The 20,988-nt window shown below is 41.2% G+C and overlaps 1 protein-coding gene across 3 annotated transcripts in view; it reads left to right on the forward strand.

Moving 5' to 3' along the window:
• The first annotated feature begins 6,394 nt into the window (after positions 1-6,394).
• Positions 6,395-20,988, forward strand: part of prkd2 (protein kinase D2) — a 40,759-nt gene continuing 26,165 nt past the window's right edge. Inside the window, exons 1-2 of one of the 3 annotated variants that reach the window (XM_078246167.1) lie at positions 6,396-6,735; positions 7,177-7,466. In XM_078246167.1, the coding sequence (XP_078102293.1) occupies positions 7,182-7,466 (285 nt within the window). In that variant the 5' untranslated portion in view covers positions 6,396-6,735; positions 7,177-7,181. Of the gene's footprint in view, positions 7,467-20,988 lie in introns of all 3 variants that reach the window. The other 2 variants (XM_078246166.1, XM_078246165.1) reach the window with 2 other exon arrangements.

The following is a 20,988-nucleotide window of genomic DNA, read 5'->3' on the forward strand; positions in this document are numbered from 1 at the left end:
CATTCTACCAGTGCTTATTACAAACCACCGTGTGTGTGTGTGTGTGTGTGTGTGTGTGTGTGTGTGTGCTTGAACTGCTGACACACTACTCACATTTCCCAGGGAAACCAACGAGGAAACTCTCTCACTGCACAGCACACATAATGCACCACCGCATTTCATTTGAGATCCTTTTTCTTTCTTTTTTTTTTACAAATTGCTTGTGGCTAACATAAGTATGGTAGGCATGACTAATAACAGTTATCTTTCCCAGTGTCTGCAGAAAACACCTGACCAACCTCTTCATTGGGAATCAATGTATTACATTCCAAAGACTCCAGGTAGCGTGTGTGTGGTGTCGTATTCTAGGTTGTTGAACTTAGTTGTGTGTGTGTGTGTGTGTGTGTGTGTGTGTGTGAGGAGGCATTAGACAGTTGCTAACCAGTGTTGAACAAATAGCTTTAATTTCAACTTTATGGCCAAGTCTCATTGAATGTCTGAGAATTATAGCGTCCCTGTGATTCTGCCTCTAGTTGTGTGTGAGATAAAATGTCTCTCTGCTGTACAAGATAAATTCACATATTTCCACAATCATGGTCTATTTCTACAGATGTACAGTTTAAACTCTGGACACTGATGCTTTCACCCCAAATGAATTAGCTAAAGATGGATATGAGAGTGCAGTCAAAGTCTGGTAGCGAGGACAGTCTGTGTGCTCTCAACAAATGACACTCGGTTTGTGTCATTTGGTGCTTTTTACTGTACAGATGGGTAGGTGTGTGTGTTTGTGTATGCACTAGTTAAATCACGGTGCTATGAAAGACCTTGTCAGTCTTGAGTCAGAATCAGGGACCTGTTTTGTGTGTGTACGTGTGAGAAAGAGAGACTGTGTTTCTCAATCATCGGGCTATAGAGTGAATCTGATTTTTAAATGACATTTCACCGTCAAAATCATTTTATTAACTGTGGTCACATTTCAGAATGAACGGTCACTGTAATGTCAGCATTGATCGTTTCAGGCTTGAGGAGTGTACAGAGCTGATGATAATTATATTACAGTGAGGACCACTGAAGGAAGGACTGAAAACCCATCCTCAGATCAGAGCTGTTCGGATCGTCTTTTTCATTTCATTTTCAAGTCGGTGCCAGTTTGTAGGCGGTGCTCAGTTCTGGCTTGTTATTTATTCAGGCTTTCAAAAAAAAAAAAAAGAAGAAGAAGAAAAAAAAAAAGAAAAGAAGCTTGACATTACCTTCACTTGTGTGTTGAGGCGAGGTTCCCTCGTCTTGTTTTTGACGTGCATCAGTTGCACAGTAGCACATTACCCATAGGGCAGAAGATGGGTGAAGCTGGTTTCCTCTTTTTCAAGAGGCATGCTGGGAGAAAATGGCCCCATAGGGAGAAAGAAGAAAGTAATTTTAAATTCAGCCACTTTTGTCATTTAAGAAAAAAGAAAGGACTGATTTAAGATCTGTAGGTGTCGGTTGATAGCCGTAGCATGACTCAGCACCTAATCTGTCTTGTTATGGTTCTGCTATTTTGAACGTAACCCAGTGAATTTGGCGTAGGTGGAAACATTGTTCCTCTGAGACACCTCACATCTATCTCTGTCTGTGTCCTGCATTTCTACTGTTATGTGCAGGACATGTTTGTTTGCTTTAGGTCACTTAACAGCTGACCTGACTTCAAATGACTTGACCGGTAATTTCATTTTATTGCCTTGAGAAGATAAAATCTGGTTTTAAATCAGTTGGTTAAAGGGCACCCTCCACCTCTTCAAGATTACAGGGTCACACTCGGGGTCAGAGGTCAGATCTAAAGGTTCAAAGTAGCCTAGAGGTAAATGCTCCTTTCCTAAACACTGGCGACACTAGCAGTCATAGTTTACTGAAGCGGGGTGGTGGACTGTTGTCTGACATTAGACAAGATCTGGGTGCAAATACATTATTGTACTGCTGCTGGACATAATGTCCTGTTATCACATTTAACTACTATTTGGCTCCACTTTGCACTACATCTAATAGTGGATGCTTCTGGTGAGGAGTGGTTACAGACAGGGTGCAGAAATAATGTTTTTCGCAGGTATTTCTTCTACAATCTGGAGTAAATACTACAAGGGTGGAACCTGCTGTGGCTCAGTAATGCGATAGTGAGACTAAGAGATGGCCCCTCTCTGAGACTTAAGACAAATCAGTATGACACATCAAAAAAGAAAAGAAGAAATCAAAACAGAGGTTGTAAATGATGACTAGAGATGCTGTAAATGTCCATCATTCCATGTTTTCTTTCTTGCATTTCTTTTCTTTGATTATGATTATTAAGATGTAAGAATACTGTAGTATCATAAGTGAATCATTCTTCCTTGCTAGGCATAGAACTTGCTTGTGACTGATAATGACAATGTATAACTTGTAAAAGAAAAAAAAAGAAAAAAGAAAAATAATTAAAAAACATGAAAAATGAAGAAAATAAGTTTAAAAAAAAAAAAAAAATCTGTTATCAGTCAGAGGCCAAGGTAAAGGACTCTCATTTCTTTGTGTTTTTATTTTTTTATTAGCAATTTATCACTGTGTGATATTTTGTACATCATATTAAGCTGTATTCAAACTATTTCCTCTAACTACAAGGGATAAGAGACCTGCTTTTTATTAATTTTGTTTTATTATATATTTTTGAACTGCATTCTAGCTTGTATCAAATGACTTTCTCTTTTTGTTTACGGGTCCCCTGTTGTACGTCATTAAGGAAGAAAAAACAAAAAATGAAGATTTTGTACAGTGAATTCAGAGTTGTGTTGTCTTTCTTGCCTTCTAATAAGGGATACAAAACTTGCCAAAATAACTGGACACATGGAAGTATCATCCTTTACATGTCTTAAAATATACACTGTAGACGTACCCTGATGGATAGTCTATATCCACGACGTTCCACTTCCAGGATTACTCCGTTGCCGCCGGAAATTCTGTCGGATGTCATTCTTTTCGGCTGGATGTCTGTTACCTTCCGCTTTATTTGTGTTGGAATTTTAATCTCCGGTCAATTTATGAGGACTTAACTGAGGGTTAACTGCTCCTCAGATCTCAGACAGCTAGCTAGAATCTGTCCAATCTGAGTTTTGTGTTGCACGACTAAAACAACTTTTAAACGTACACATTCCACTACAATAAGTTCCTTCCTGAGGCTTTTTTGCAGCGGCACCATGGCTCCGTCCGGCGGTAAGCCCCGCCCAAGACAATTGTGATTGGTTTAAAGAAATGCCAATAAACCAGAGCACGTTTTTCTCCCATACCAGAATGTTGGGTGGACTAGCTAGGCCCTACTCCACAACGTGAGACTACCTGGATAAAGGATGGATGGCATTTAGTTGAGGAACATTTAAGAAACTTAAAACTTAAGTTTAAAAAGGATGGTTAAAATTGGTGTATCAAAGACTGGAATTTCCTTTTAGTCCTAATATGTGTCAAGTTCTAAAAAGGCTAGATGCCACTCCTTATATACTTGCCCATAATACACCTTGATAGAGTCTTTCATAAGACCCTCCGTACCTAAAAATGTCCACATCTGTCAAACTCCAACCGTTGATATGGTTTTCCTACAAAAAAAAATTCTATTACCTTGTTAAAATTCCTAAAACATACTTTTGTTTGTTTTTGTCAGACTACTGTTTTCAAAGTCAAGAATGAACATCCTACAGCTGTTTTCAGAGCTGAGTAATCCTCCTCATTGATGAGTAAACAAATCTTGATTTGTAAAATTGATTGAGTTCCCCTTTAAATACAGCCGTCCAAAATCCCATTTAAAGGGGTGGTTCAGAATTTTGGACATAGGACCTCATTTCCAAGTTAGCCAGTGTGTTATTTATCAGTGGAAACCATTTTCAACACTTTTCATCCAGTCCTTCCAGTTGCAGAGTTTGCTGGTGCTAGGCTAGCGCAAGTCAACAGTATCTGCTAGCCTGCCACTAAAAACTCCACAGTGCACCCAAGGCAAATAAATTATAACACCAGACTGTCAATGTAAATGTCTGTGTTGATAGAATAATGTTGGAAATAAAACTACCCTTGCATCTCAATGATCACATTACATTTTGAAGGACTAGTTTCACAGCAGCAGCGGAATTTTACTTTGCTCCAGTTAGCAGTACTGCGCCGAGTAAACAGAGAAGCACACTACAGTCGGGACACCTAGTAGTAGCCTAGTACATTGGTATTTAAGCATTGGATTGGAAACTAAGGACTAGGCAACATGGTGATTCAGTGTGTATTTAGAAATTGTAAAAATAAACCAAACAGATGGGCACCACAAAATTTCCACAAATTTCCATTGGGAGATCCAGAAAGGAACCAACTGTGGCTTCTTACTGCTGGCTTGGATATCAAGGCCGAGACTACTCAAGTGGCAAATGTGTAGTGATCATTTTAGACCAGACGACTTTGAAAAACCCCACAATCTAAAGGACCACAAGTCACTGACAATGAATGTGGTTCCATCTGTCTTTCCAGATGCACCAACAGCTACTGATGAACAGGTAATAACTTGTGGTAGGCTACTCTAACTAATAAAGCTAGCCCCTTTCTGTGTTAGCCTAGCTGCTACTGATAGATTGAGACTGACAACGTTAGTGGAGATAACATTACAGTGCAATGCATTGTGGAGAGTGACGTTAGCTAATGGTATAGTTACACTCTTGGTAGATACCTGGCTGGGCTAACCGCTAACTTTAGGTAATTGCTGACAGAAAAGTAATGTAAGCTTGGACAGTTTTGACAAATTGCAGCAGCAGGTGAATAAACTTGTGTGATTGTCATGGAAAACGGCTTTCTCAGTAGCCTACGAAATATCACTCCGCCGCTGCTGTAGCCTACGCTACCAGCTACAGGGAACAAAGTATAACTATTGCAATGCGATGCAAGGGTAGTTTTATTTTTAACATTATTATATCAACACAGACATTTACATCGATAGTCTGGTGTTATAATTTATTTGCCTTGGGTGTACTGTGGAGTGGGTAAGACTGTTTTTAGTGGCAGGCTAGCAGATACTGTTGACTTGCGCTAGCCTAGCACCAGCGAACTCTGCAACTGGAAGGACTCGATGAAAAGTGTTCAAAACGGTCTCCACCGATAAATAACACACTGGCTAACTTAGAAATGAGTTCCTATGTCCAAAATTCTGAACCACCCCTTTAATAACCGAAACTAGCAAAGAAGAATTTCTTTAACTTGGTTTTGAGAGAGTCTATCTTTAGTTTGCCCCATCTCAGTTTAGGCACTGTGTCAGCTACTTACCAAGATTAATGGATTACATCATCCAACCTTCCAGCTTTAACTGTGCTACCCAGTGGCTGACTGCACTCAAAATGTAGGTTATCTCTATATTTTAGAGCCTTTTCTCCACTACATCGTGAAATTTTCACATTGCAAATGCTGTATAATTCCAGCACCTGGGTAAGTAAGATTTGTCTTTCAGCCTACACACATATTTCAACTGTGGTTATATGTGCAGTTGTAATATGAAGCCAAATCTCCAGGTGAAAAAGCAACACAGCAGCCCTATGCCTCATCTCTATTTAGGAATTAATTTTTCAATATCCATCTCTACCAAACATTGCCCTCTTGTGGTGGAAAGTAGATCCTAGCAAATGCTATTTGCAGCTGATGAGTTATTAAGGTTTCTTGTCACATCAGCAGAGTGCAGTTGCCTGTGGTTAATTAGTTGTATTGAATAGAAAATTGTGAGATGGCTTCACAGAGAGAAGCATGATGTGAAGGTAAGATGACAAACTTAATATGGTTAGGGAGTTGTTGCATTACAATGTAGGGAGGTGTTAATTACCAAAGGTAAAAAAGTCATTATTTTTCATCTGTATGCTTTCAATCTAAGATAAGATTAGTGGTGCAGAGGCACAGTCATGCTGATGATTGTGGTAACCCAGCCTAATTTCTAAGCATATTGTGTATCATGGTGTGTTTAAAGTACCCCCCCCCCCCCACACTGCCATGAAAGTTCCCCATTTTACTTAAACTTGTGGTCAACTTTGCATGAAAACAAATTGGCAATAGGTATGATTCTGCGTCTGTGTCTACTAAGAATGCAAAGAGAAAAGGTGTTATAATGGGAAAATAAGGCACAAAATAGAATTTTATTGAGGGACAGAAAAGGCTAATGCAGTAACAGGGAGAATGAAGAAGAGATGGGAGGGTTTTTGAGCGTGGAGCTGCCCCCTCAGGCAGTGTAAGAGGATCTTTGCTGGGAGGGAGCAAACATGACCAAAAAGCCCAAAGCAAGGAAGAGAGACAGAAAGAGGAAAAGGGAGGAGGGAGAAACCAGGGAGTCAAAGGGCGGGACTGTCTGAGAGGCTATTGGCTTCAGGCTGTGTCAGTCATTTTACTTCCTCCCTGGCTGTGGCAAGATCACAGATGAGAGGGCAGGAGGGAGGGAGAGAGGGAGGTACCTTCAGACGGCTCTCTCTCTAGTTCTTTCTCTGTGTGTGCTTTTTCACAAAAAAGACTGAACTGGGGCTGAAACTGAAACAGGGCAAGACTCGTAAAAGGAGTGCAGTCTCTTACTCTCCTGCATTCTCACAGTTTCCTGTTTAAGGAGGCCATTTTGTAACTCAGCCTGGAGAAGAGGCACAAGAAAGTTTGCCATTGTTTATGTTTGTTCTCTCCCACAGCCTGGAGTTTCACAATCAAGTTTGGACTTTCTCCCCCTGCAGAGCAACTTCTTCGGACGAGAGAGGGGAAGGAGGGAAGAAGGTGGATGAGTTCATGAGTCTTTCACACACACATTGCTCATGCTTGCTTGTCATGCTGGGACAATAACAGGAGTCAGAAGGCGAAAGAGCACGAAAGAAGTGGCAGAAAGGAGGGAAAAAAAACACAACTTCCTGGATAAGGGTTTCTTCCTTGATCCACTGGGAGGGGGTGGACACAGGACACAGGACACAGAGGAACCAGGACTCTGCTTTGTGTTTGTGTGTGTGTGTGTGTGTGTGTGTGTGTGTGTGTGTGTGTGTGTGTGTGTGTGTGTGTGTGTGTGTGTGTGTACCCCTCACTCCTCCACTTTCAATGATTGTGGGTTTTCTGAGAACTGTAGACTGCACCTGGCCGTGTGTTTGTGAGTGTGTATGTTGAGAGCTACAGGCAGCTAACAAACAGGACTCTAAATGGCTAACGCTAGCCCTTGTATGTCCTCAGGGGGCATGGCCCAGGTCTTCTTTCCTCCTGGGGGCTCCTCACCACCAGGCTCAGCTGTGATGCAGCAGGGGATGCCCATAGCCATGCCCTCTATGCCCGCTGCTTTTCCTATGATGGACCTGGTACTCATGCAGGGTCCTGGCGGGGCTGTGATACCCTCACTGCCTCCAACTCCAGCAGGGGTGTCCTTCATCATCCAGATAGGCCTGACCAGAGAATCTGTCCTGATGCCCCAGAGTGCTGACCTGGCCTATGTGAAACAAATTGCCTGCTCCATTGTTGACACCAAGGTAGGTAGGAATTACTGTATGTATGTGTGTGGGCTCATATGTGCAAAGTGGGAAGAGTGGCTTGTCAGGTTAAACTGAGTGTATTCTTTCTCCAGGTGGATAGCTGTTTATGTACGAGGCTCTCATGCCACACTTTCCTATCTGTTTTATCTTATCTGTTCATCTTATCTTGTCAGATGAACAGTTTGCATTCTTTTTTTATCTTTCACTAACCCTAACCCAAAAACCTTTTTATGCACTCTGCCATTCTCATGGGTAAATGAAAGGGTTGAAACATGTAGACATATCAGACACAGTATTTTAACAGACAGCTGTGACAGACTGAGAAAATGTGCTGAATGTCACAATTTTGCTCAACTCTAATTACAGCAATTAGCATTTTTTTCCCCTCACACAGTTGGAGGAGAACACTGTGTTCAATTAGGCTTTGTAATGCCACATCCAGCACCGCAGACTAGTAGAGCAATGTTTGATGCCTCAGTGTTTGAGACAGTTTTCATCTGGCTGTTCATGCATGTGCTGAACATGAAACAGGAAATATAGGTCAATAATCACAGCACTTATGAATTCTTACCTTACTGCATGCCTCAACATGCAGTTAAACAAAAGGAAGTCAATATCCAAATGTTGAGAAGCACCTTAACTTCCCATCAGTTAAACAGACAGTTAACTGAGGAGCCATGAGCAAATGCAGATCTAATGGGATCTTCATTTGATATAGCCTAATCCCACTTTGCTCCACGCCTGTGACCTTTCTTTGTGAATTGTGATGGGTAAAAGTCTCTTTCACTTCTCCTTAGTACCAACACCAGCGATTTTGCATTTCATGCCTAATGAACCGATCACACCAGGCCAACTTTCGTCTCTTTGCTGAACACTATATTGAATTCTTTATTTATTTTACGAGTCAGTGATCACTTTTAAGTTATATCTTTGTATTGCCCAGGATGTCAAATGTCTTCTAACCTGGTTGAAGGACAAGGCCAAGTTTCAAGCACAAACATTTACTGCCCGGATTTTACTTTAGTGTGTGTGCATATTATTGTCTTAAGTCTTCTGCAACTTGGCTTTTTTTCTACATTCATAATATATATATATATATATATATATATATATATATATATATATATATTAAAAAAATTAAATCGGCAGCAGAATTATATTTTATAACCACTCAAAATTTTGCAGCTGTATATAAAATGTGGCGTTCTGCATTTTAACTTTATTAAAATATAATTATCAAAATTCACTTTGAAACATTAGTGTACATTTCAAAAACAAACATGGCTATCTTTCAAAAGCTTTGCAGCCTCTCTACTGCGTTTGTGTTTTACAGTTTTACAGTTCACTGTATAAAACACGAGGAGGGCGCTGGTTTTTCCAGCACAAACTGTTGAGACTTGATGTGAGTTTCTCAGGAGGTAGTATAGGATGAGTAAAAGACCTGTAGGAATAATAACTTCAAACAAATATATCTTCTTTATTAAACTAAAAAAGAAAAGTTCAAAACAAAAATGAGCTGGGTTGGGGGGCGGGGAGAAGTAGTGACATCCTCTTTGCAACAGGAACAATTGTCTTTACAGTACTTGAAAACTACCAGCACTAAGTCAGATTTTCACCATTCAAATGCAGGAGATAACATTATCCTACATTGGCGTGGTAGTTTGAGCAGGCCATGTGTTTATCTGCCAATTAGGCTGGTAGGTGTTTAGAGTAGTGGATTTCCACAGCTTGCTCATAGCAGCTTAGCAAAACTCCCCACAATCCCAAATCTTCCAAGACATACTGGTAGCTTTCTCTATTCAGCTTACATTCTCTGCTAATCTGTTCTTGGGCACAACAGTCTTTGTTTTCCCCTCTCATATAAGTGGTTCTCTGGCATGTACTTGGTTTCATTTAGTAAGATAATTCAGCTGTACTGATGCTGGATCTCTGTACAGAGACTGAGATCAGTGGCTGTAGTGTGGTTTTCCAACTGTTTCTACATGATTAGAACAGATATGGTTGGAGGTGTTGCTTACAGTCATCAAAATGTAAACATCAGCTGCAACTCTCGGCCTGTCCAGTTCACTTTCGGCTTCATCTTCTTCTCTTCCTCTTTTTCTCTGACAAACCAAAACTCTCCTGTGTAATGCAAGAGAGGTTGTTGTTGTTGTTGGGGTTTTGAGGCACTTAGGTTTGTCTTTTTCATATTCAGTGAGACTTTATGTATGCCTTTATTTTACTTTGCCTTGCTTTTTTAGAGCTGTCCTAAAGTTCAAAGTTCCAGATAAAGAACTACAGGTTTATGAACATTTATGAACCAGCCAGTTACCTTTGTGATTCACAAGTTGTTGTACATCAGAATCACATGAGGCCAAAACACAGATGGAAAGCTTTTGAAAGAAATGTGACAAGGAGACAGTGTGTAGGTGCCTCTACATTTAGATTAAAACTTCTTTTAATACGTGTTGTTGGTGGATCAGTTTGAAAATATGCAAGAAAGAAATGAACTTCATTACACCTCCTGAAAAACAATGGTGAAAGAAACGGCTCTTATCTATGAACCAAGAAGGGCAGCAACACCTATGTCACTCCAAATGCTTAAACCAATCAGCTGGCTGTAATTTTAACACAATTCAGATGAGGGTGTCACTGCTTTTGTCCTGCTTCCAACTATGTAAATGGCACATTACGGGATTTTGAATGTACAGTATAATGAAGTTTGGGATTGTGTGTGTGTGTGTGTGTGTGTGTGTGTGTGTGTGTGTGTGTGTGTGTGTGTGTGTGTGTGTGTGTGTGTGTGTGTGTGTGTGTGTGTGTGTGTGTGTGTGTGTGTGTGTGTGTGTGTGTGTGTGTGTGTGTGTGTGATGTAAGGCAGGAAGTAGAAAGGTCGGTCTAACATGCAGTTAAGTGGCACTAAGGGCAATTAATAAACAACCTAGGCAACATTAAGACTGTGTATAATGGTCACAATCCCTCAGTGCTTCTAACATGGTAACACCCATCTAGACAAAACTTTTTCGGTGTTTTTAGACACAGAAAGGAATGTTGATTCCTCTGCAGAGTTCTATATCAATGTTGGGTACCAGTTTGTGGCTCTTGCTCCACAGCATCTAATTTAGAAAAGTACTCCCTTGTCAGCAAAAAAAGACAAATTGGCTTTCTGTTATGGTTTGGTTTTTCCTCACGTCTTCCTTTTTCAGCATATTCTCCTCTTAAAGACAGGCCAGTCAGGACACTGTTCAATTCACTGACTAAACTCACAGAACCCTATTTTAAATTCAAGAGAATTTGCAAAAGTTTTAACGATCTTAAATATGTGAGGCTATATACTACAAATTTGTTTTATTTGATGAACAGGTGCAGCCTTAAAGAGTATAGTATAGCTTTAATAAAAAACTGGAACAAGATGATAAAGAATGATACAATCGGACAATGTGGGAAAAGATGATTTTCCCAACTTGAAAGACAGTTAAAGGTGCCCTGCCGCACGTATTTCATTACTTTGTGATAATGTCTGAAGTTCTACCATGGACTCTGTAACATTTCTTTGTGGAAAAAATGCCTTGGTTACCTTGTTTCAAGCCATTCTAGCGTGGTATAGAAAGCCTGCAGGAAGACTCAGCTCGATTTGTTCCAGTTCTCATTAATATCAAAGCCGGTCTACGGAAAGCCTTTCCACTCCCTATTCAGCCCCATTGTACCGAATTTGGTTGCAGTTCCGCCAGAGTTCCACTGGAGGTGATTGCGGTCCAGTGCTAAATGAATTGGTCTCTATGGAGCTAGACGGCTAAATTTCTCTCTTTCGCCTGATTGTCGTTGAGAAATCTGAGATTTGATTGTAGTTTTTGCAAGTTCAACATGGATTATAGGTCAAAAGTTGAATGAACGAGTACTTGTGTCCTTTTGATTTCTTACAGGTTGAGTCATTGTTGCCCATAACTCGCTAGCATTCTGCTAATGAATGCTGATTGGTCAGTGAAGGACTGATTACTATCGGAGACCCCGCTTGACGGCATCCGAAGCAGAACCAGAATGTCAGAGTGAATATTTCGGCGTGGTCTTTAAAACATTATTAAACCTCTTTCTAGCACGTGTATTAACAGGGAGAGCCTAACCTGTCAGCTGTGGTGTCGATGCCTCGAGAGAACAAAGGAAGCGACTCAGAGCTTGCCGTAAAGCAGTATCTCTGGCCGTATATGTGTATAACGTCATTGACATTTTAAAAGGCTTTTTAGAACAAAAAAGCCACTTTAAAAAGTCATACACCCAGCAGTGTGTATTTTCTTAGCCTCCCCTTTCGAATGCAACATTCAAATTACTAGACAAAAAATTATATCCTGAGAAAAGTGGATTTTGAGGGGTATAGCTCCATAGAGTCCCATTCATTCTGCACTGGCCTGTGAGCGCCCCCTATATGGAACTCTGGTGGAACTGCAACCAGTTCAGAAGCCGGAAGTAACGAGAGAGTGGAACTTCTTCCCGTATTAGAAATTCTTTGTTAATATTCAACGAGCTAAGCTGCTTGACTCTAATTGGCTAACAGCTAGCCAATGAGAGCCTGGCTATCAGCATCCTTTACCCAGCGCAACTGGGCAAGCTCATGAATAGTAATGAGCTCAGGCAACACCACGTCAGACTGACCAGCATCTTTTGTAATTGGCCTGATTTCTCCGCTTATTTCTTTTCAGTGGCTAGAGCTGACAGAGGAGGTAGCAGTTCATTTCCACATTCACAACATAACACAAACACATATGGACCTAACATATTTCAAAAAATGCAAGTAAAAACGGTTTTGTGTAGCAGGGCACCTTTTCAAAGGGAAAATGAAAAGAAACTGAATGTTAAAAGGATCAACAGTTATTTGAAAGTACATAGGTTGATTTAATCAACAATAACACATGTATTTAAGCATTCTTTCTGTGTGGAGTGTGCACATTCTCCCTGTGTTTCTTTCCATCCAAAAAGATACGTATTAGGATATCGTTGCTCTGACCTCAGTCAACGATAGCTGTTCACTGCTCCTAAATGGTAACGATGGGTCAAATGCAGACTAGAGCATGAATTTCCCCTCAGGGATGAATTAAAGTATAACATAAACTACTAAACGTCTAGTGTCTGTAATGTCTATTGTTCAAAATTTCAGTGTAAGAAATGGCTGGTATTTCAGTCTTGCTTTTGGTAAAACTAATGCAATCCCTAGGTAGTTGTGTCCAGAGCAATTTTAATTCCTTGTCCTTTCCTGAGTTTTACTTTACTTGATTTTTTTTGAAAATCAATCAAGAGAAAAAAAAAATCCGAAAAAGTACCTTCATTCCCACACTCAGCAATCCCCAAAATCCCCTGCATACAGAATTCCTGCCCTGCTAGGAGCTACAGCTTTAGGTGTGAGATTTGGACAATAGACAGCTTGTCCTGGTCTGGCTAACTGATTGCGACACATGAGTTGGACTGTGTGTGCACGCATGAATGCCTACATTGGTGTGTTTAAAAGGGTATTGAAGGCAGTGTGGTACCCCACACCCCCTCCCACGGTCATCTCTCCCATCCCAGAAAGGGTGAGTCACCGGTTCTGTTTATTCACAGGCTCCCTACTTGTGTTCCATTGACACGTTTTTCCATACACTTCTCTGAGGAGGAACACACGCTCCCCTGGCTTCAACTTCCAACACCAATGTTAATGGCCATCCTACAGGTCTATAGTCCCCTGATCTGAGCATTAGGCCCAGTCTCTCAGGCCAAAAATCTAAATCCACCTTCAGTCACAAACAGTATCTAGACCCCACACTTCTCACACCTTTCTCAAACCTAGCTTGGCTGTATACCTGGCAACAGTGCTTGCCAAAATCCCATTTAGCCGGCCTACCTCAGCTGCCTCAACCCCCTCCTCCTGATGGAACAAGAACTAATAGTGTGGCCTGGAAACCAGAGGTCTGTCTCCATTCAACCATGATGCAGCTCTGATGTATTTGCTCTTTTGTTGGACAGGCCTCACTGATCCCCTTCTTTTCCCAGTCGCTATTTCTTTTTCTCATTTCACCTGCCCCCGAGCTACAGTTTTCTTATTCTATAGCTTAAAGATTAGACTTTGATGTTTTAATGATTTTAGCTAACATAATCCTCTCCTCTCCTCTTTCCCCCTCTCGTGCCTTACCCTCTCTACCTTCCCTTTTAGATCCTGCACTTCCTCTCCTTATCTGCTCATCTCTGGTCCCTTCTGCTTGTCTTATCGCCAACTTCCTCTCACGCTCAGTGTTCTCTTCCTCCTCGCATCTCACCTCCCATTCATCCGCTTTCCTTTTTTTTTTTTTGCACTCATCCACCAAGTGCCACTGCCCTCCCTGTCAGTCTCACCTTTTCTGTAGGTTGTTTTGCCATCTTGACCACACTTCAAGTAAGTTACTGTAATATAGTGAAATTCACACTCTTGTCTGGCTGTACAAGGCAGGACATATACAGGTTTGGAGGACATAGACTTTCTAGGAAGTTATGAGTCAAAAATCCTGTACTTCCACTCTACCTCAGCTAGAATGATCCCTGTTTTTCGGTAAATATTAGACATTGGTGACAGGTAATGCCAGGCCTTAACACAAGGAGCTACAGAATGATACAGTTAACATACTGTACGGTCATGTCTGGCTTTTTTATTTCACCTCTTCACCTAGTGCCAAAAGGTGTGTCAGCTCTGCTCTTTCAAGACTAACTAACAACCTCAGTCAGTGGGTGTGTTACTTCACGTCAGTTGGTGTGTTACTACATATGTGCGTCAGTGTGTGAGAACCTGCTGAGTCCTGTCAGTGTTCGCTGTGGGTCACATTACTGGATTGTTCAACACGTCCGCAGATTAATCTGTGATGACACATTTAGCAGCCAGCAACCTGTGTCGAATCCAGCAGTGGATGCGCAGGAATCACACTGATGAGAACTAATTTATACTGTAGAAATGAATGAACGTTCAGTCTTCAACTTGCACTTCTACTTTCATTCGTGTTTTTTAGGGCTGTCAAACAATTAATTTTTTTAATCGCGATTAATCGCCAAATTTCTATAGTTAATCACGATTAATCGCATGTTTTCACATGAATCACATGAATAAAATTCTATTATTTTGCATTTCAGAAAGCCATTCTTACCAGTGTATCTTAATTGGGATTACTTTATGAACTTGAATTTAAGATTTGTAATTGTTTATTTATTTACTGTAAACAAAAGAAAAATGTGTGAATCTGTCATTATTGCACAATTCCTACAAGTACCTAACCTAACTGAGATGTAACACTAACACTTTGCTTATACAGTACAAACAAAATGGTCCAAAAACCGGATGTCACAGCAGGACATTTGTAACCTTTACGTTTTTGTAATAAGGAATGTAACAATTCTCCTGGACTGAAAAGGGGGTGGACAATGTCCCAAATGACAAAAACAGTCAAACGATACAAACAACACAGTCCTAAAACCGAATGCTGATATACATAGTCAATATAGTGTGCAGTAACTTCTAAATAATTTTTATTACTCACTGGTTAATGAGACAGCGTTTGCAGCACTTAGCAGCAGGTCGAGTTGGGCTGCATTCTCGCGCTTGCCATCCACTCAAAACGTAACGCCTACTACTCTTTGGCCGGCTCGCAAGCCCAAACAAGTGTGTGCAGCGTGCCTGTTGTTTTGTTTCCGGTCTAGCTAGATCCGGTGTGGTGTTGTAGTTTTTGTAACGTTACTAGTTGTAGCAACAGCATGTGAAAAAAACTACAACGTTTGCTAGGCCAAAAAGAACGGTAATCTCGCGATAAAAAAATGTATGTCGTTAAAATGGGTTTGCGTTAACGCCGTTAATAACGCGTTTAACTGACAGCACTAATTTTTTTGTAATGAGAAACTCTCTGACTCTATTTACTGGTGTAAATAAATGAGTATAGATGTTTCTTTTGTTCTTTAGTTAGATGGTTAAAAACACAAAGAAATATCAGCAACTACACACACACACACACACACACACACACACACACACACACACACACACACACACACACACACACACAGCTGTGGCTGAGAGCCCCTGCCCTGGCCATTGTTTCCACCTCCGTTTTGGAAGGGTCTGTTTCTTTATCTCTCTCCCTGGAGAAGCAGTTTGGCCCTGGGAATGGGATCATACACACCACCTCCTGTTTACCTCACTCTCCTGCACATGTATTCTACAGACACACACACACACACACACACACACACACACACACACACACACACATTGTAAAGTAACGTAACAGTTGACCCTGATTTTCCAGACAAAGGCCCAGTGTGACAAGGTCGTATTGTTTGTATGAAATCAACACAGTTCTGTGTTCAGCACTGCTGTAGGTGAGGACGCTGCCTTAATTTCGTCCACTGTACTGATCTAATGTCATGGGGGGTTTTGTCTTGCTGCTTGGATTATTAAAAAGCCTCCTGTATGTGTCAGAGCCACTGGGCAAATACACTCTGCTTATCAGTCCAAACCTTTGTTGGTCAATGAATGAATGCTAGTCAATTAGCAAGACACCAGCAAGTGGATATACAAGTGAAAGAACAAACCACGCCTTTATCAGGCAGCATGTCATTTGATGATTGAGTGAAGATAACACAGCCGCTGACCAAATGCAGCAGCTTTAGCCAAATGCTTCAAACCTCACAAAGGTTACTAAAATCTTACTGCTATAAATGAAATGGTGTCCATTTCAAAAGGGTAGACCCACAGCAACATGTATTAGTACTGTGTGTGTCTCTCTCTTTGCTACTATTTGCATGGTAGAGGAACAGCTTTGCGTGACTAACCGTGCCTGGTGTCTCCGGGTTGTTGGCGGCGAGCTGCAGGGGAAGCTTAGTCCGCACAAGGACATTTGATTATTCAAAGCATGCACTGTTGGCTGGAGCCCAGTTACAGGGATGTGTATCAGAGTGAGTGAAAGGCGGTGGTGGTGGGATGGTAGATGGAGATTTAAAGGGTTTGAATCTGGAGCACAAGCTGAGATTGTGATCTTGAAATGATCTAGTCTTAGGTCTTATGTTGGTAGTTGTGGCCATTGTTTTTACTGGTAACATTCTACTCACTTATTCTATTCACAACAATATCTCCAAAAAGAAAGAAAGTCTGAACAAGCAAAAAACAATCATTATACAGGTTAGAAACAAACCCCTTGTTTGGTCAAACTTATTTGGAAGAGAATAAAGAAGGCAAACAGTAATTATTACTAAAACGGCTGTTGTAAACACCATCAACATCACAGTTTAAACTGACTTCCTGTTCACCATTAACTTGTGTATTTCTTTTGCAGTTTTTCCTTAGTCACACTAAGAGTCTAAGGGCCCTATTTGAATAGCACAAGCACATGACGAATACAATGTGCACCTGTCATTTTGGTTCATCTATGTGCAGCAGAGCAAAGAGCAAAAGGGCTTGGTGAAGAGAATTATAGATCAGAGGGTATGGTGAGGTGATTCTCAGCCAGTCACATCGCTGGTCTCATTGCTCTAAAACAGCTGTGCCAATCACAGTGATGCAGCTCAACAAATGGAAAACCATGTCGTTGTCTGGTGCGGAATGGCAAGAAGAGCGGCACACACAGCACCAGACATCTGCAGCCAGAGGCAGATGGTGTGTCGTTTCATTTAAACTTGTTCAATGATGATAGAAATAAATAACAAAAGATGTTGATGAAGCCGTTTATATGACCGCATCAATCCGTATTTCAGTTTTATTGCATGGAGTTTTTCTGTAGCAGCCTGGTATAATTTGCACATTATTTAATCAAGGTAAACACAGTGGACAGCTGCTGTGCTGTGGCACATCTCCAATCAGGCTGCAGATTTATCAACATATCTGTCCTGCTGCCTTCAGGTGGTTGCAGGGATTTAACGGACTGCACTTGCTTTTAGGCAAATTTGTGATTTTGGGCTAGATAAATACAATTTATTTGGCTCGATTAGACCTTTGATGTACCGTACTTGGCGTAGTTTTGTGGACCAAGCAGTAAACACTGTTTTTCTGTGCAATGAGGGATGGTTATGGACATTTTCGACACAACTTGTGTGTCTTGCCTAATTAGATTCCATTGTAGTGATGTCGCCGTTTTTTGTACAATGTTTTCATAACCAGTAGAAATGATGGCCAAAACTAGTAAAATGAGACCAAAGTTGTAATAAAGCAGAATTATCCTTAAAGGCCGACCTGACCAAACATTTTTTGTCATTCATGTGTTTCAAGGGCCCATTCGGCCTCTCGGACCCCTGCATTCCTTCTCCTGCGCTTAGCAAATGAGACCTTATGATACTAATCTGCCGATTAGCATCGGTAAAAACGGTTTTGTGCCGTAATCCAATTGGGGGCCGCAGAGCAGAGCTGAGCAGCATTTGGTGGCATGTGGAGAGTTTGTACCAGTTAGAGAGAATTTCTTCTCATGTCAGAGAAACTGCCCAACACAGGGTTCTTTGAGAGGAGGGGGAGCGCTGGAGATCAAGGATGGATAAACACACATACGTACGCACGCACACAGTGACTGCCATTAAACAGCAGAGAACAATAATTTAAAGTGAGGCAGATATTGAAGCACAGAAAAGATAACAAAGCTACAGAGCTACATCGATACAGGTCCCGAAACAATTTGCTGTGTGTGTGTGTGTGTGTGTGTGTGTGTGTGTGTGTGTGTGTGTGTGTGTGTGTGTGTGTGTGTGTGTGTGTGTAAGAGTTCTTGGGAAGACGGCAGACAATGGGCTCAGTGTGATGGTTAACAGTGTGGGTTGGGTTTGTCTGGGGCAGTGTGCAGTGTGGCCCCAGACACATGGTGAGGTGCCTGTGTGTGTCTGCATTCAGGGGATGCTCAGTTATGATGGGAAATGGGCAAAACCACAGTCTTACCTCAGTAGATAAACACATGACATCAATATTGAAGACTGGTCAGTCAGGTGGACTGGAAAAGTAATGTCTCCATCAGTTAGGCCTTTAGTTCTCAACATGGGGTTGAATATTCACCATAATGACTTTAATTCTGTGTTGTATTTTATGTAATAATCACAATTCATTTACATACAACATAAGAATAATTAATGAACTCAATTACTACTATTAATACTCTCAGCCCCGTTTCATGCCGTGAGCCCTTTTCCTGCAGCTCTCCTTCTCCCCTCTTTGTCGCTCAGGCAATTCATGTGCAGAACAGCCAATAGTCTCTCTCTCTCTCTCTCTCTCTCTCTCTCTCTCTCTCTCTCTCTCTCTCTCTCTCTCTCTCTCTCTGAAATGACCTGATTGGACAAAGTCTTGCATCATGGCCTAGATTATCTAAGGCATAGATACAGAGCCAAGAGGAGGTGTAGAAGTCTAGTTTTCTTGAACTTGAATTGCAATTGCTAAGAGTTAGATGAGACATTTGACACCACTCTCATATTTTGTCCATTAAATATCAAGCCAGAACCGGAAGATGCATGGCTTAGCTTAGCACAAGGACTAGAAACGGGGAGAAGCATTTAGCCTGACTCTGTCCTGTGGTAACAAAATCTGTCTCTTGCTTTAATGCTCAGTCATTTTGACCCTTAAGTACGCTTGTACGATTCGCTGCTCTCTAGGTACGCATTTTGTTGCATCTCTCATTTCGCCGGTTTCAGTTTCTATGCAATCTACATCTATGACGTTGATTCTGCCGCTGAGCCACAGCGTGTAAGTGGAGTGAAAAGCTTTCGGCCAATCAGAGCGCTGCATTTTAACCCTCCGCCCACCTACCCCTCCTAGCCAAATGCTTTGTACTGAAAAAAGTTTTGGAACGGGAGAGATGGCCTTGCCTCCACATGTCCAGGCTACCTCACATAGACAGTATATAGAACCTCATCACGCGTTCTGCACCGTGTGCAAGACAGACATCGACATCAGTCACCAAGGGGCAACAGGTAACGAACACAGTCACATAAACAAATGCTCCCCACCCCCCAAAACATAATGATATTAAAAATAAATGGATGGTAAGAAAAAAACGTTCAGAGTGTCCATCAGTGATGGGAGTAACACGTTACAATTCAGTGGTTGAAATGACTGCAGAGATGGATACATTTGCGACACGGACATTCATTTTCGGAGTTGTTTTTTGAGTTGTTGCGTTGAGCGGCGAGCTGTCCCTTCACTATTCCGTGGTCAGAACCAGAACCAGAGATGGTAACTGACAACATCTGTGTCCTGTCAGTGGCGACAGCAATGTGCCCAAGCCACTGACATGTCGGGAATTAATGTTTAGTCTTGCTACACGTCATATTACATTTTATCAGCGGTGGAAAGTAAAAACAGTCTACCGTCGGCTACTTTGATTCAATTTTAATTGGGTATTTTTCATTTAATCCTACTTATTAGGCTACTTCTAGTCCACCACAATTCAGACTGAGTTAAGTAGGCTATTGTACGTTTTACTTAACTATTTGTTTTTTAGCTTTAGTTACTTTGCAGCGTCAGATTAATAATACAAAATCATATGAATAAATTATTATGTATTAAAGTGGATAAAGATGAGACTTTGTTGACCCCGTGGTGAAATTCACAAGCTACCTGCCAAGAATACTTCTGCTTTTATTTTGGTAAAAGTAACTCAAAAGTAACGCAAAAGTAGTGTAAGCATTACAATTCAGAGACAGTAATATTGTAATATAACTAATTACTCTCAAATGACAGTAACTAGTAATCTATAATGTATTACATTTTGGAATTAACTTTCCCAACACTGGTGTCAATAGGCTAGCCTATCACACCTGCCATCCTTCCCATTAGTTGGGGGCAGTTAGAAAAGTGGTGGAATGGCTAGAAAACTAGGTTTTAGAAAGGCCAGGTGCTGATTAACGTAAGATAAAGGTAACAGTTAGGCTATTTATGTGATGTGATGGCAACTGACATAATGCAATGTCACCCATGGCAAATTTTTAAAAGCGTATCTGAAAATCTCTGACCCATGTTATTTATTAGCCTATAATTGTGTCTCTGTCAGGCTTCAATCTTGTGCTTTTAGTAGTTGCTTTAGGTTAGGTTTCTCATTGAGTGTGCAACGGTGGAGCGTATATTGGCGATGGGCTGTCGGTGATTGGTGCGCGCGCTGGGGGGCTTGTACTCATAAAATTTCTTCAAGGTTGGCAGGTCTGATGTAGCTGTGGTTGCAGTTATGCAGAATACTAAAAAGATGGTGCAATTGTCTGTATGCATACAGTATTTGTACAGTGCAAAAGACAAGATACAGTATGGTTTGCGATGATGGATTTACAATTATAATTTTCAGGAGTTTGAAGTGACCGCAACTCAGCTCCATAAATGTAACCACACGCTTTTCATATGACTGAGTTCAGTGTATAGCCTCCAGCTCCCCCCCCCCCCTCTTTCAATTAGGATCTAAAGCCATGCCACACATAGGAAAGAGCAGATAAGTAAAAAGAGGGAGAGAAAGAATGCATGTGGAGAGAAGAGGGGAACGGGCATAAAGAAAAGGGGGATGACTCAGAGTGCAGCAATGTGCCTATTGTGGTGTTTGTGTGTTCATGCCAC

Source organism: Sander vitreus, chromosome 3 (genome assembly GCF_031162955.1).
Source record: "Sander vitreus isolate 19-12246 chromosome 3, sanVit1, whole genome shotgun sequence".
NCBI lineage: Eukaryota > Metazoa > Chordata > Actinopteri > Perciformes > Percidae > Sander > Sander vitreus.